General features: G+C 45.1%; 1 protein-coding gene across 2 annotated transcripts in view; it reads right to left on the minus strand.

Annotated features, from left to right (window-relative positions):
• Positions 1-886: 886 nt before the first annotated feature.
• LOC133423122 (protein NLRC3-like) overlaps positions 887-17,698 on the minus strand; it is a 71,131-nt gene continuing 54,319 nt past the window's right edge. For both annotated transcript variants that reach the window (XM_061713261.1, XM_061713260.1), the window contains exons 10-12: positions 9,304-9,480; positions 6,743-6,916; positions 887-5,903 (exon numbers count right to left, since the gene is read on the minus strand). In XM_061713261.1, the coding sequence (XP_061569245.1) occupies positions 5,888-5,903; positions 6,743-6,916; positions 9,304-9,480 (367 nt within the window). In that variant the 3' untranslated portion in view covers positions 887-5,887. The remainder of the gene's footprint in view (positions 5,904-6,742; positions 6,917-9,303; positions 9,481-17,698) is intronic.

The following is a 17,698-nucleotide window of genomic DNA, read 5'->3' on the forward strand; positions in this document are numbered from 1 at the left end:
ATATTTGGTGCCTAATAATAATAATAATAATAATAATAATACATTTTATTTGTAGAGCACTTTTCATGAATAACCTCAAAGTGCTTACATAAACAAGGGAAAAAAAATCAAGACACATAAAAGACAAGAAGTAAAAAAGGATAAAAATAATAAAAACATCTAAAAAAGACCAGGGAAAGCCTTCCTGAACAGGAAAGTTTTAAGCCCCTTTTTAAAGGTGTCCACAGACTGGGGTTGACGTAGCTGTCCAGGGAGGGAGTTCCAGATGTGGGGGCAGCGGAGCAGAAAGCTCGGTCTCTGGAGCGGAGTCGTGTGCGGGGCTGATAGAGGAGGTTGGTGTTTTGTGAGCGGAGGTTCCGGGTGGATGAGTGAGGGGTCAGGAGGTCTTTGAGGTATTGAGGGGCAGTGCTGTAGATGCAGAGGTGGGTGATGAGGGTGATCTTGAATTGGATTCTTGAGGTTATGGGAAGCCAGTGTAGGTTCTGGAGAATAGGGGTGATATGGTCGTATTTGCGGCAGCACAGTTCTGAATGAGTTGGAGTTTCCGAAGGTGTTTCTTGGGAAACCGATGAGCAGGCTGACTGCCTAACTGTTTCCCAAGTATATTAGTGCGTATGTGAATGAATAAATGAGATGTAAAACGTAAATTTCTTTGTAGAAAGGCGCTTTATGAAAATAAGTCCATTTACTTGTATTAGTTTACAGCGCAGTCTTGCCACATCCAATATGGCGGCGACGTTGACGTATCGTAGCAGCTCCATGGGGCGGATACGTATATATGTTTATGGTAACATGTATGTTTATGGTTTATGGTCATGAAACAACTGTAGAAAAATAAACAAAAGCTACAAATGTTTTTTATTTTATTTCATTTTATTTGTGTTGTTATTAATACTGCTGCCTCAGTAAGGTTGCAGATTGTATAACTCTATAAACTTTATACAAAATAGTGTTGAAAAGCTGAACGCAGGTGGCAGAAAACTAAACTTCAGGTTCATTATGACATTTATAAAGAGAGACTGAGCATTTATAATACAGAACCGAGGAATGCAAGACAATCTTATTTTTCTGAAATCATTAATAAAAACGACAACAATGTATTCTGTTCACTACTGTTAACAGGTTAACAACCCCCGGAGTCAGTGGACCCTGAACTTCTATCCAACCCTGTCTGCCATGAGTTTACCTCCTTCTTTACTGACAAGATCCAGAAAATCAGACGGTCAGTCAGATCTCCGATGCTAGAGCAGGATATGAGACACCTCTGTGTCCAATGAGAGAAACCAGGACACAATTCTGTCCAGTCTCCCATAAGAACCTGGATGACATCATACAACCTGTGGTCATCAATCCAGTCATATTTATACTGAAAAGGGAGGTGTTTTGTACGAAAACCCAAACGCAGAGAAAAACAGGAGGGGACCCATCAATCTTAAACATCCGTTCCTCTTCACCGTCCTCACCTAAAGAAGAACTCAGCTAATCAGTTTGGTCATAAAAACAGGAGCTGGTTCTGTGCTGAGAGCAACTATCAGAGTACAATCTTATAGAAAAAAACCCTCATACTTTTAACAGTTTCATAAAATCCTAACACAACAAACTATCATTCCAACCGCGTTAATAAAGACGAAGAAGAAATGCAGAAGTGTAATTCAGGCTTTAGTCCATACGCTGCTCCGTAGTTTCTGATGTGCAAAACTTCTCGGATGTTTTTAAGGATGTGATTTTTTTTTTTTATAATTGTTTCTTTATTTGGAATGGACAGGTCATTATACATATATAGAGACATTGGTTAGATCACTGAAGTCATTCCAGTTTTTTTTTGTTTTTTTCCCCCGTCCAAGTCAGAGAATCAGGGAGTGTCCTTAACCCTGTGGGCCCTTAGAAGGGTATTCCTGGGCTGTAGGTACTGTAGATCAGTGGTTCCCAACCTTTTTCCCTCTGAGCCCTTCCTACTTGTGTCTAAGACCAGCCAGGCCCCCCGACCCGTACGTACTAGCACAAAAAAAGTAAAGTAATTCATTACAAATCTTTAATTGAAAAAATTAACATTAATTATGTTTTTTTGATACATTTCTCTTTGGTTTACCCTGTATACATATGACTTTGTTTTTTTCACCTTTATTTTGTGTCACCAATGTATAAAATACGCACAAAAATAATTGCAAGGACATAAAAATATTTCTGAAAAATGTCTCTTTTAATATGAGAGCAAAATGTTTTAACATTCCTTTAAAACCTGTCGGCGTAGTAGTATGATTAAATATTGAATAATGATATAATAAGTAATACAATCATTTCCTGTGTTTGTCACCAGTGAACAAAAAACACAAAAATGATTCAAAGACATTCATAAATTATTCCTAACAATGTCTTATGAATGATTGTGTCATTCTGTTCATTCATGAACTAATGCCAACCTTGGGCTTGTATAACTGACGAGGGATGCGATGTTGGGTTTGATGCTTGTGACAGCCAGCCTGAAGTCCTGGTTGACATCAAGTCTGTTGCGTGCTTTTGTTTTTGTTGTTACAAGGGCGTTAAAGGCTGTCTCGGACAGGTATGTACTGCTAAATATAATCGACGGTGGCATGTAGGTTTATAAGAATCTTTTTGCAGAAAAAAAAAGAGCGACAACAACTACCCATAACTATGTAAATAAACACCTGCACCGCCGGCAGAGTCAGGATGCAGCGGCGCAGTCAGAAGAGCAGTGAAATATGCCCGAGTCACAATTTTTCCTACTGTACTTTTGTACTTTTTTCATAATCATTTTTCATTTTCTCTTGTACAAATCCAATTAATTGGGTTGCGGTGGGGTGGTGCTGATCTCCGCAATTAGAAGCCTTGTATAATAATTGTAAAAAAAACAAAAAAAAACAAGGGATTACCGTATTCCATTATGATTTTTTATTTATTTAACATGCGCAAATATAATTTTTACAACTGCATATCCAGGCAAAGTTTGGAGATCTCTGCCGTCCCCCCAGGCGCGGAGCCCAGGTTGGGAGACACTGCTGTAGGTCAATTAGTTCTTTGTGTGGATCATCATTCCACTAGTAACTTAGTCTTTTTTGTTGTGACATGAGTCACAACTGTGGTTTCACATCATCCTTTTGGAGAATGCTTACATATTGTCAAAGAGTACAAAATAAACAGTCTTAAACAGTGTGTTTACTTTTGAACAACCCTGATTTCACTTATTCAAGGTAGAACATTTTGCTGAAGAACTATGTACAAATAACAGGAGGGTCACCTGCCGCTGCCATCATATGAATAGTCAATCAAAAATAAAATAAAATAAAACACAGAATTAGCAGTGAGGTCAAATAAAGTCTGCTCTAATGGGGGATAGGCTATGAAAGAAATCCAATTGGTCCAGATTGGGTAAAACTTATCCTCTTGGGTTCTCAGTTGATAGGTTAGTTTTTCCATCCTAAATATCTCTAGAGTCAGTAATCCCAATCCAGTCATCCAGAGTAGGTTGGGTTGGATTTAACCATCTCCTGGTTATGGCCTTCTTACTCGCCACTAAGAGTGATTGCAGTAGTTTTATTTCTTTCCTGCATTTTAGAAAAGGGGCAAGACCGAAGTATAAGGTTTCAAAACTTAAAAGGATGTGATTTGATTTTTAAAATGTTTAACTCATTTGGTTGATTTTGGAAAGAAAGTTTAGCGTGTTAGCATACAGTACTAGCAAACTCGTGAAAAACGGTTCGACTTAATAGTTGTTTAGGCTACAACAATACTTCCAAACTAGAGAAAAACATTCTCTACCCTGACAACAGTGAGTTGTTACCAGAACTAGCATTGATAGCATTAGCATCCAGCTACGGGGACCAGAACTATATTCTTGACCAATAAGTTTGTTTCTGCTGCAAATGTAGACATTTCAACACGGAGGCCAAAGGAGACTCGTCTTTGGAGCCAGCCCCCAGTGGTCAGTCAAGGAACTGCAACCTCCTTTACTTCCGGGTTAGACTCAGCAGCCCAACCTTTTTCTCTCCTCTCTCTCTTTTCAAACAACAATATAACAGGAGTTTGAGTTTGGTGAATACGTTTGCTCTGATTCGTTGCTGTTTATAAAGTTGTGCAGTTTGTATGGGGACTTTTCTTTTATTCTGTTTTCACTTGATATTTTTACTTTGACGGGTTTGACTCTAGACACTGAACAGCATCTCATCATCTGGGCTTTTATAGTGAGGGAAATTAAGTCAGGTTTTTAGGAGAATCGTTCACTTTGTGAGACAAGCACCAAATTTTGCATGAACATTGCCGAGTACCTACTTATGCAGAAAAGCCCGTTAGCCACCTGAAAATCCAAGATGGCGGCCATTTTTCAAGATGGCTGTCTTATGAAAGCTAAAACAAGGCTGTCCGTGTAGAACTTGAATTGCTGAACATATTTTATCCATCCATCCATCCATCCATCCATCCATCGTCCGCCGCTTATCCGTTCCCGGGTCGCGGGGGCAGCAGTCTCAACAGAGATGCCCAGACTTCCCTCACCCCAGACACTTCCTCCAGCTCTTCCGGGGGGAGTCCGAGAAGTTCCCAGGCCAGCCGAGAGACATAGTCTCTCCAGCGTGTCCTGGGTCTTCCCCGGGGTCTCCTCCCGGTGGGACATGCCTGGAACACCTCCCTAGGGAGGAGGGACATGCCTGGAACACCTCCCTGTGGAGGAGGAACATGCCTGGAACACCTCCCTAGGGAGGCGTCCAGGAGGATCCGGTACAGATGTCCAAGCCACCTCAGCTGACTCCTCTCAATGTGAAGGAGCAGCGGCTCGACTCCGAGCTCCTCCCGGGTGACCGAACTCCTCACCCTATCTCTAAGGGAGCGTCCAGCCGCCCTGCGGAGGAAACTCATCTCTAAGGGAGCGTCCAGCCGCCCTGCGGAGGAAACTCATCTCGCCTGCGATCTTATCCTTTCAGTCACTACTCATTACCATAGGTGAGGGTAGGTGCGTAGATTGACCGGTAAATAGAGAGCTTCGCCTTTCGACTCAGCTCCTTCTTCACCACGACGGTCAGGTACACCGACCGCATAACTGCGGACGCTGCACCGATCCGTCTGTCAATCTCCCGCTCCATCGTTCCCTCACTCGTGAACAAGACCCCGAGATACTTGAACTCCTCCACCTGAGGCAGGACTTCTCCACCCACCCGGAGAAGGCACGCCACCCTTTCCCGGTGGAGAACCATGGCCTCGGTCTTGGAGGTGCTGATTCTCATCCCTGCCGTGTCGCACTCGGCCTCAAACCGCCCCAGCACATGCTGAAGGTCCAGGTCTGATGAAGCCAACAGGACAACATCATCCGCAAAAAGCAGAGACGAAATCCTGTGGTTCCCAAACCGGATCCCCTCCGGCCCCTGGCTGCACCTAAAAATCCTGTCCATAAAAATGTTGAACAGGACCGGTGACAAAGGACAGCCCTGCCGGAGTCCAACATGCACTGGGAACAAGTCTGACTTACTGCCGACGACTTACTGCTGTTGGGAATTCCTCAATAAATGTCCTCTCCTTGTACAGCAACAACACCGACTCGGCTCTTTTTTTCTTCTAAACAAACCTTGTTCTCAAAAGCACAACCTTTGACGACCTGTATTTTTTTTAAATTTGTACAAAAACATCTTGCTGAGTGCTAACAACAGACCGAGTTAAGTTAGAAGAACTTAAAACCCTCTGTGACGTCACCCAGAGGTTTTCTGAAGAGTCGCTTTGAACCTCATTTAACCCAAAAAATGAGTAGAACGTCAGACGAGGGTGTTTGACGAGGGGAGAGGTGGAGGTTGGTGGAGCCACATGTTTCAACCTTTGCTGGTGTTGAGAGATTATAGGAGGACGTCTCCTCTGAGAAGAGTCCACCTGGTCCACCGTCATCTGTTTAGCTCCTTTTTATTCTGCAGATAAAAACAGATGAGACTGTTGTTTTATTTGAGACTAAACTCATGACATCTGGAAATAATTTTATAGTTACACCTGAAATCACAACAAGAGGTTCCTGTTTTATTTTGAAACACCGTGTCCTCATGTTTCAGTTTTGTCTTGACTTCCCTTGTTCAGAGACTCACATGAAATTATAAGTTTACATATTTATGCACATAAACAAGGAGAGTTCTGCAGAGTTCGTAACCTGGATGAACCAATACGACGACTATTCCATCAACTGAACCTATTTATGATGAAATAACTGCACAAACATTTAATTTTTACGAAAAATTCTGTCCTGTTTATATATCATTATATTATCACTGCAGTTATTAGATTTTAAAAGATTTATTTCTTACATGTATACTAGACCAATAATGTGATAACTTATATCATTTAATGTGATAACTATATATTATTGGTTCAAAAACTTAATTCCATTCTTGTTTGTTCCTGTTTTTATTCCGTGTGAAACGGCCACATGGACGAGGTTATTGGTGGATTTTCCATTCTGGGTTCCTTCAGAGTTCAGAGCTGCAGTGGAGCAGCTGTGTGTCTGAACATCCTGGAAGGCCGTCAGCTGGAATACACCTTTATTTGTGGACACGTGAACACCAGCACAACACTGGTCTACAACACACATCTGGATCCTCTGATCCTGCAGCCTGTCATCATCCTCCTCTCACAGCTTTACTGGGGAAAGCAGCCGCTGAGAAGCTGCAGCTTCACTGGAAACACTGGATCTTTGATAGACACTGGTTTTAGTAGAAAACTGCTGGAAGCAGCAGGACCGACTCCAACCTCCACTGACCTGAGAGTCTGCAGCTTGTAGTCTAGACTCTGCACCAGATCAGACAGCTGCTCCACATCTGCAGCCTGCAGGTTGTTCCTGCTCAGGTCCAGATGTTTCAGATGGGAGGGGTTGCACTTCAGAGCTGAGACCAGAGAAGAACAGCTGATCTCTGACAGACCGCAGCACTGCAAGCTGCACAAAGACACCAGAGAAGAAGAAACCAGAGCAGTCAGATGGTCAGTGTGGATCAGCAGGAGATCAGCCTGATGTCTGCAGGTTAGTGTCAACACAACTTTCAATCAATCAATCAATCATTTTATTTATTTCAAACCAACAAAACCACAACTCTCGTACTACAAAACAAGAACAGAAAGTTACAGGACACCATTGAACAGAACAAACAACAATACCAACAACAGACACTATAACAAAACAAAACAAACACTGTTTGAAAAGGGGATGGCAGAAGCAAAGCTTATTAATTTGCATCCCCCGCCAACACATATAACAAAGACAACCATAACACAAAGTTACTCCCTTAAACCCCTCTTCCCCTCAAACATTTCATTTCTTTACATCAGTTTATCTCCCCTTCCCTTTTATACATTTCAAAGACTGCTTTTCTGTACTTGCTTTTAAATTGACTGACACTTTGACTAAGTTTAATTCCATGTTCTAAGCTGTTCCACAGAATAACCCCTCCAACAGAAACACACATACTTTTAAGAGTTGATCTTACACTTTGTTGTTGCAATTTAAGTTTTCCTCTTAAGTCATACCTTTTACAACCTTCCCTGTCATGAAATAATTTTTGAATTAAACTTGGAAGAAGATAGTTTTTAGCTTTATACATAATTAGTGCAGTTTTCAATTTTACCAAATCAAAAAATTTTAACGCAGAGGCCTTAAAGGTGACCTATTATGGCATCTAGTACCTATTTTAAACAGCCCTTGAATGTCTTAAAAACAATCTAAAGCTTGTTTTTTCTACATAAATCAGAAATTCAGCCTGTGGGCCATGTCTATAGTTTTACCGCTTCTAACCTCTTTTTCTGTGCTCCATTCTAAGAAAAATGTATTACGGTACTAATAGAGCCCCGAGCCCGGGGGAGCCGGCCCGCCGGAGCCGGCGGGTTCGAATCTCCGGGTTCGGAGCTCCGAACCCGGAGTTCCTCGACGGTCCGGTCCGTATGCGGCGCCGGGGCTCCGGAGCTGAGCTAAATACTTAGCCCATGCAAAGATCATACTCATAGACAAATATAAATGACATAAAAAAAGGAAATTACCGCTGACTCGTGTGCAGTTGCCGGGTCCGTGCTGTGGGATCTGATCCTTTTATAAGGGTAAATGTCGATGCAAAACCTCATTTCTACTCTCCCTCGCTGTTCAAACAGCCACCGCTTGTAAACAATGGCTGAAGCTCGGCTGAGCTGGTTGTGGGCGTGGTTTCAGCAGCGGAGGAGACCGAGGGCGTGGTTTGCATTTTGGTGACGTAAAGAAAATGCACAAATCCAAACGGCTCACAGAAACCACATGACACTGTTAGGTGGGGGGGAGCAGACCTTGCAGATTTTCATGGGGTATCATCTTTTCTGAGTTGGCAGGGTGAGGGGAGACCACTTTATATATGTTAAAACAAGAAAAAACGTGTTTTTCATAATAGGTCCCCTTTAAGAAAAAGTAAATTAGTGTGATCATTGAACCTGACATTGAAAACTGTTCATATGGCTCTTTTTTGTAATATGTATAGAGGCAACAGGTTGGTTTTATATGCATTACCCCAGACTTCCACACAGTAACTCAAATATGGCAAAACAAAAGAATCATATAAAATAAGTAGAGACTGTTGGTTAGGTATGAACCTAGATCGCCTCATAACATCAACACTCCAGCAAATTGTTTTATCAATTATCACGCCAAGAAATGTGATATGATCCACTCTTTCAATACTTACATTATCTATTATTATTTGCACTGGAATATCAACTTTACATCTGCCAAATAAAATTAGTTTTGTTTTTTCCAGATTAAGTGACAATTTGTTTTATTCAAACCAGTTTTTCAATTTATTAATTTCCTGCGTGATTTCTTGTAAAAGCTGCTGCAAGCCCTCACCAGAACAAATCATGTTGGTATCATCGGCGAAAAGTACAAATTTAATAATTTTTGAAACTTTACAGATGTCATTTATATACAAAATAAAGAGTAAAGGCCCCAATATTGACCCTTGAGGCACACCACAAGTGATATTTCTTTCTGAGGAAATATGATTGCCGATTTGGACAGACTGTTTCCTGTTACCTAGATAGCTTCTCAGCCAGTTCAAAACCGTCCCCCTAGTGCCATATCTCTCCATCTTTTTTAACAAAATATCATGATCTATGGTGTCAAAAGCCTTTTTCAAATCAATAAAAACTCCAATGGCGAACCTCCCTTTGTCTAAATGTGTGGTTATTTCTTCTATTAAATCAATAAGTGCATGTGAAGTAGATCTGTTTTTTCTGAACCCATACTGACTATCCGATAACATCAGATTTCACATCAGATTCATCTGATCACACAACTAAAACATGTCTGACCTCAGAGTCTCCAGTCTGCAGTCTGGACTCTCCAGGAAACCACACAGATGTTTCACTCCTGAATCCTGCAGGTAGTAGTTCCCACTCAGGTCCAGATGTTTCAGATGGGAGGGGTTGGACTTCAGAGCTGAGACCAGAGAAGAACAGCTGATCTCTGACAACCAGCAGCGCTCCAACCTGAATGAAGAAGAAACACTTGATGACTTCTGTAACCGTGTTGAAATAAATATTTCAGAAAACCCATTTGAATAAATAAGTTCATAGTTAAACAGCTCTGAAGTTGAAATGTTAAGAAGTCCTTGACCAGCAATACTGTTTTGGTATAGTTCACTAAGTGATGTTATTAGGTTAATGTCACAAAAAAATGTTGAAATCCTGAAACAAAAAGTGTGTAAAATGGAAAGGAAGTACTCTCGACACATCCGTGAGTCAGTTGCGTTGCTGATTTTTTAATAGTTCATGGTTTCATGGTTGAAAATCCAGACTCGCATATGTACGTGGATCCAAACATGGTTAGGAGGTAGATGGCAAATGCCCGGCAGTGATGAAACTGATGAGTAGAATGAGCCCAAAACTTGCACGGTCCATCTTCTGATAATTTAGCTTTCAGAACATCTGAGCTCTGAATTTGCACCAACTCCAACTGGAATGAGGCCTCGTCGATACTGGGCATCACGGCTTTGGCCTCGACTGGACAGGCCTCAGAAACATCCACAGCAAATGGATTACGCACAAATAAAAGAAGCTCTTTGGGAATATTGAAGTTGTTGAATCGCTCTTTGAAGTTTTGAGCAAGGCTTTTTAAAAGTCACGTCATTCCAGCCAGCGCTGTGCTGCTCACCGGGACACTGCGTAGCGTGGGGAAATGGATCTTCCTCCCCGTTATGTCAGGTAGGAACAGACTCAGATTGACCTGAAACACAGTTACATTCTCGAGGATCTCAGCCACACTCAAGTCTCTCCCCTGTAGCTGCAGATTGAGTTTGTTAAGGTGCCCCATAATGTCACACAGAAAGGCAACTTGTGATATGAAATCGGGTGTTTTGATGTGTGCAATCAGCTCTTGAGCTTTGTTGGACTTCTGGCCTGAGAGGAATTTTCCCACCTCCTCTCTCAAAGCAAAGAAACGTTCAACTACTTTTCCTCGGCTCAGCCAGCGGACATCGTTGTGTTGCAGTAGGTCTGAGTATGGAGCATCCTTTTCTTGTAGCAGTTTTTTAAGACTTGATGTTGAGCGAATGTGATTCACAATTTTTATGACAATATCCATAGTTTCTTTCAACACTCTTGACAGTTTTGCACACAAAACCGATGGGTGACGCAATGCAATGTGTGCACTGTTGAATACTCAGAGCATAGGCGTGAAGCAAAGCCCCGTTCTTTCCCAATCATGGATGGGCAGCCATCAGTAACCAGAAGGTTTATCTTCAAAAGCTCTTCAAAAAAAGCCTTCACTGCAGTGAACATCACTTCGCCTGTAGTGTTGGTAGACAGCGGTAAGAGGCAGAGAAACTCCTCCTTGAAAATGTCACCATTAAAGTACCTCACAAAAAGGGAGAGTTGGGCCGTATCTGTTACATCGGTGGACTCGTCAATAGCCAGTGACATGTAATCTGTTTTTTTGAGTTCGGCAAGTAATGCAGAAAAACCGTCATCAAACAGTACCTCCACCTTTCGGCCTCCCGATGTGTCAAAGAGTAGTACTTGTTTCATACGGCCAACTGCCGCCGCCCGTCCGCGCAGCGCTGGCGAACTCCAGCTGCCTTGCAACGGCCGACTACCGCGGCTTGGCTGAGGAAGCAGACCGAGTCCTGCTCGCTACCCGGAGTTTGGCCGTTCACCAGGTCGCAACAACCGCCCAGCGATCGACGTCGGAGGACGCAGAGCCAGCGGTGGTGGCTGCAGTGAAGACCCAGAGACGACGCGGGACAGATCTGTGTTTCTTCCATCAACGGTTCGGCGCCAAGGTGAGACGCTGCGTCCCTCCATGTCAGTTCGAGCTGCCGGGAAACCGGGGCTCAGTAGCAGCGATCGGCAGTCAAGAGCTGCTGTTCATTGCAGACTGCATCAGGGAAACGTTTCCTGGTGGACTCCGGCTCCCAGCTGAGCCTCCTACCGCCGACCGCCACGGACCGGTCGACCAGAGGTAACGGACCGCCGTTAAGCGCGGCCAATGGCTCCTCCATCACCACTTTCGGGACCCGGTCAGTGACTATGTTTCCACGGACGCCGGTTTGAGAGTGACTTTGTCATCGCCAGTGTTGCTGTTCCTATTATCGGTGCTGATTTTCTGTGTGCTAACGGTTTGATGGTGGACGTTAGAAACCGCAGATTGATCGATGCAGTGACTTTTATGACTTTCCCGTGTGAGACTGGGGGATCTGGACCGCTAGCACACGCTAATTTTTGAGCAGCAGGTAACGTGTTCCAACGTCTGCTGGCAGATTTCCCGCGTCTGATTAAACCTGTTTTATCCACTGCGACAACCAGGCACGGCGTCGAGCATTACATCACCACCACAGGGCCCCCGGTTTTTGCGCGTGCTCGTCGTTTAGACACACAGAAGTTAGCCATTGCTAAAGAGGAGTTTGCCTATATGGAGCGTTTAGGCATAGTTAGACGCTCCAAGAGCCCCAGGGCCTCACCGCTTCACATGGTGCCCAAGGCAGGCAGTTCGTGGCGCCCGTGTGGGGATTTTCGCCATCTTAACAACGTCACGGTGCACGACTGCTATCCAGTCCCACACATCCAGGATTTTTCCGCGCATTTAGCAGGGACAACCATCTTTTCTAAGGTGGATTTAGTACGCGGTTACCACCAGGTTCCCATGAGAGCAGAGGATGTGCCTAAGACCGCTGTCATTACCCCGTTTGGGCTTTTTGAATTTCTGCGCATGCCCTTTGGCCTGAAGGGGGCAGCACAGACCTTCCAGAGGCTGATGAACTCTCTGTTGCGAGACCTCATGTTCGTGTTCATTTACCTGGATGACATTTTGGTGGCCAGTTCCTCAACAGAAGAGCATTTGGCACACCTCAGGTGCAAATGACATCAGGTGCAATTTAGATAACCAAAAACTCACAGTCTTGGTTCTGCTGGATCTAACCGCCGCCTTCGATACAGTAGACCATCACATTTTATTAAACAGACTGAAGCACCTGGTCGGCCTCTCTGGTACTGTTCTTAAATGGTTCACGTCCTACCTCACTGATCGTAGTTTCTTCGTAAGTATGGATACATGTTCCTCAGGAATCTATAAGATAAGGTGTGGGGTTCCCCAAGGGTCAATTTTAGGTCCAACTCTTTTTAATCTGTACATGCTGCCCCTTGGGGACGTCATCAGGAGACACGGCATCAGCTTCCACAGCTATGCTGACGATACGCAACTGTACATCGCCGTGTCTCCTGATGACACTGGGCCAATTGATGCCCTTTTTAACTGTATTTTAGACATCAAGTCATGGATGGCAGCAAACTTCCTACAGCTCAACCAGGGCAAAACAGAGATTTTACTCATCGGTCCTGAAGGCCAGAGAGAGAAACTTTTACCAAAGTTACAGGATTTTAAACCCTCAAAATCAGTTAAAAATCTGGGCGTGATTTTTGACTCTGAGCTCACTTTTATTCCACATATTAAAAACATAACAAAGATCGGTTTTTACCATCTTAAGAACATAGCCAGAGTCCGCCCGTTTCTCTCTCAGGCCAGCACGGAGGTGCTAATGCATGCTTTTATCTCATGTCGTTTAGATTATTGTAACGCCCTGCTCTCTGGTCTTCCCAAAAAGAACATGTACAATCTACAATTACTACAGAACTCAGCCGCACGCGTGCTGACGAGGACCAGAGGGCGGGAGCACATTACACCTGTTTTAAAATCGCTGCATTGGCTCCCTGTGCGCTTCAGGGTTGATTTTAAGGTTCTTTTACTAGTTTTTAAGTGTCTTAATGGTCTTGGTCCTTCTTATTTGTCTGCACTACTTTTACCCTATCAACCCTCACGGACCCTGAGGTCCTCCGGTGCTGGCCTTTTAACCATACCAAAAGTTAGAACTAGGACACACGGGGAGGCGGCATTCAGTTTTTATGGTCCCCGATTGTGGAACAGCCTCCCGGAGAACCTCAGGGCCGCAGAGACTGTTGTTTTTAAAAAGAGGCTCAAGACCCATCTCTTTAATCAGGCTTTTAACTGACTCATTTAACTCTTTTACATTTTTTATGCTCACCCTTATTTTTATTGGATCTTACTACTCTGTTTTATAGTTAGTTTATCCTTTTTATTATCATAATTTATTCTCATTGTTTTATCTTAATGTTTTATCTAAATATTTTAGTCGTTATTTATGGTCTATTTTATACATTTTACTGACTTAGTCCTTTAGTTTTTAATGTCTTGCTTTTTAGACATACTTTTAGGATTTTACGTTATGTTATACTTTTTAAACTCTATTAGTGTATTTTATCCTGTTTTCTTGTAGCTTTTAGCTCCAGTGTTTCCTCATGGGGAGCCTCCATGCTGGGAGTGACTCTGGCCTGCAGGGGGTCGTCCTGGGGCTGGTTCTGGCCTGGATGGTTGTGGAGCTCTGCACCACGGCTTCACCGCTGTGGTGTGGACTCCTCTATCCGTCCGGGCCGGGATGGTCTCTGTGGGCCCCCCCCCCCCTTCTAGCTGCGGGCTATGGGACCTCCTGGCGTGGACGGCTCCCTGTTACCGTTTCCTCACCTGGATCCTCTGTGCCTAGCCATGTCTGCACCATGTGTCTGCGTGTGTCTATCTGTGTGTGTGTGGGGAGGGGGAGGGGGGCACTAATACATTTTATGTTTATGTTTTATGAAAAGCACTTTGTGTTACATTTTTTTTGTATGAAAGGTGCTTTAAAAATAAAGTTTGATTTGATTTGATTTGATTTGACCTCAAATTAGTCTTTCAGAGGTTAGATGAACATGGCCTTATTGTCAACCCGGCTAAGTGCCAGTTTGGCCTGCCAATTATTGATTTTTTAGGACACCGGATTTCAGCTCAGGGTGCAGTTCCACTGCCATCTAAGGTACAAGCGGTGGCAGAGTTTCCCCGCCCGGCCTCGGTTAAGGCGCTGCAGGAGTTTTTGGGTATGATTAATTTTTATAACCGTTTCCTCCCTCGCGCCGCCCACCTCCTGCAACCGCTTTATGGAGCCTTGCAAAAAAAGAAAGGCTGTGATCCAGTGGACTGGACACCTGACCGCATCAGTGCCTTTGAGGGTGCTAAGTCTGCCCTGGCCAATGCAGTACTTTTAGCTCACCCTTCACCTTCGGCGCCCATTTCTTTGACAACCGACGCTTCGGACATAGTCGTAGAGCAACGGGTGGCAGGAGTTTGGCAACCTCTTGCATTTTTCAGCCGCAAACTACGTGACAGTGAGCGAAAGTATAGTGTTTTTGACCGTTAGTTGTTGGCACTGTATCTCGCCACCCGTCATTTTCGATTTTTCTTAGAGGGCCGTTCATTCACGGCATATGTAGACCATAAGCCGTTGATCTTTGCCATGTCTAAGGTGACAGAGCCGTGGTCCGCTCGCCAGCAGCGTCATCTAGCGTCCATTTCAAAGTTTACTACTGACATTAGGCATGTGGCGGGTAAAACAAACCTTGTGGCCGATTGCCTGTCACGCCACGTGTGCCCTGTAAATCTGGGAGTGGATTTTTCTGCCATGGCTGCTGATCAGGCCGATGACCAGGACATTGCGAGTCTTAAGTGTGCGGGTACCGGTCTCAAACTGGAGAACTTGGCGGTGGAGGTCGGAGGTCCAGCCCTTCTCTGCGACATCTCCACTGGTCGGCCCCGTCCGGTGGTGCCAGTTTCCTGGCGCCGGCGGGTTTTCGATTCAGTACACTCCCTTTCACACCCTGGCATCCGGGCGTCAGTGAAACTGTTTGGGGCCAAGTTCGTCTGGCCCGGCCTCCGCAGGGAGGTTAAAGAGTGGGCAGCTGCATGTGTAGCATGCCAGCGGGCTAAAGTCCACCAGCACACAAAGGCGCCCCTGGAACCGTTCCCGATTCCAGCCAGGCGGTTTGACCATGTCCACATCGACCTGGTGGACCCTCTTCCTCCATCGCAGGGTTATACGCACCTCCTCACCATGGTGGACCGTACCACCAGGTGGCCCGAGGCAGTGCCCCTGTCCTCTACAGGGTCAAAAGATGTGGCGCGTGCTTTCCTGTGTGCCTGGGTCTCACGGTTCGGTGTCCCGTCTGACATCACGTCTGACAGAGGCAGAAGCTTTGGGAGTGCAGGTACACCGTACCACTGCATACCACCCACAAGCGAATGGCCTTTGTGAACGTTTTCACAGGTCCCTCAAAGCAGCACTGCGTGCTGCGCTCTCGGATGGTAACTGGGTGGACCGCTTATCGTGGGTCATGCTCGGTTTGCGCACGGCCCCGAAGGAAGATTTGAATGTGTCGCCCGCAGAGCTCGTGTTCGGTCAGCCACTTCGCGTGCCAGGAGAATTTTTGCCTGAAAGTTCGGCGCCGCAAATTCACCCAGCAAGCGGTCCCTTCGCATCAAATAGTTTTTTGATCCCGGGGCCCATTCACCACTGTTTTCCGCGAACATTCATCCCATCGGAGCTCAAGTCGGCTCGGTTTGTCTTCGTGCGGCATGATGCTCATCTTTCTACTCTACAGCCTCCATACGATGGTCCCTTTAGAGTCCTCGAGAGGGGCCCTAACGTTTTTTTCATAGACTTAGTTGGCCGCAAAGAGCACGTTGCACTAGATAGGCTGAAACCCGCACACACTGTAGCGGATGAAGCTGTGGTCCCGGCCCAGGTCCCCCGTCGTGGACGCCCTCCTCTGAGACCTCCTGTCATTGCTTCAAAGGATGGACTTTCTAATTTACCACGTAAGACTGTTGTTTTTTCCCCGCAGCGTCCTGCTCACAGTGATGCTCCTGTTGTGGTACAGGAAGGACGGCGCAGCTGTTATGGTCGGCTGATTAAGCCACCAGTGAGGGATTGATGGGCCTTCCAGGACAACCTTCTGGGTGTTCTGGGGGGGGCTGTGTGGCGGACACAATTATGGACCTCGCAACCATCAGGACTGTATGGAAGGGGGCGTGGTCACAAGTAGGGATGGGAATCGAGAACCGGTTCTTGTTGAGAACCGGTTCCCAGTGTTTCAATTCCTTGGAACCGTTAGCCTTTTTTGCAAACGATTCCCTTATCGATTCCAGTGGGCGCAAATGACGTCACCACGCAACGTGCGTGGTGACGTGGCAACGCGCGCGCCTGCGCAGTTTGCGCTCAGGAAAACGAGAAGGAAAAGAGATGGCGACGAAGAGGCTTAAGCGTTCTAAAGTGTGGCTACACTTTCGCAAGAAAGACGAAAACAGGGCGACTTGCAATGTTTGCGATGTTGAAATATCCTCCAAAGGAGGCAACACTAGCAATATGCTAAAACATCTGCATACAAAGCATGCGATTACCTTAAATGAGTGTCGCATATTTGATCTGCTCCGAGTCCGGACGACGAGTGACTCTTCTCAACCCAGCACCAGCGGCAGCGACAACGTCACCCAGTCCTCTGCAGGTAACTATTTCCCTTATTGTAAAGCTTGCTATTACTAACTACTAACGTTAAATGAATCGCTTCTCATGCATTACATTAGATGACAATGACGAGAGACGTAGTCTGACCGGCTCAGAGGCTGGCAGTACTAGCTGCAGGCTACCGCTAGCTGCTCCATTCATCGAGGCAGGGAAATCTATGACACAAGCCAGAATACAGGAATGTCACCGAGCAGTGACTAAGTTTGTGGTGAAAGGCTTGCACCCATTTACCACAGTAGATGCCCCTGATTTTCGGTAGGTGAATGTGTTAAATTGAAGGCTAAATCAGAGAATGTCAAAGTTGCATGTTTTCCTCTAACTAGATGTTTCACTCATTCCCATTATATATTTTTTAGGGAGATGACAAAGATTCTCAACCCCAAGTACAAACCCCCAAACAGAGACAGTCTATCTAATCACTTGATCCCTGCTTGGTATGCAGTTGAAAAAAGAAATCTGATCTCTGAGCTGAAAGATGTGTCGAAGGCAGCCATCACTGCTGATGGATGGACAAGTTTTAGCCAAGACCATTACCTCACAGTAACGCTGCATTATGTCAGGAATGGCCAGGCTCAAGAAAAAGTCCTCAAAACGAAAGCAGTGTACCAAGCACAGACAGGGACAGCTGTAGCAGAGGAGATTGATGAGATCTTGGAGGAGTATGGTGTCAGAGAGAAGGTTGTGGCAGCCACGGTGGATAATGCGGCAAACATGGATTTAGCTGTGAAAAAGCTACAAATGATCAAGTTTCCATGTTTTGCACACACTCTGAACCTTGCAGCTCAGAAGCTCTACAACTGCACTGAAAT

The sequence above is a fragment of the Cololabis saira genome, chromosome 22, assembly GCF_033807715.1.
Source record: "Cololabis saira isolate AMF1-May2022 chromosome 22, fColSai1.1, whole genome shotgun sequence".
In the NCBI taxonomy this organism is placed as follows: domain Eukaryota; kingdom Metazoa; phylum Chordata; class Actinopteri; order Beloniformes; family Belonidae; genus Cololabis; species Cololabis saira.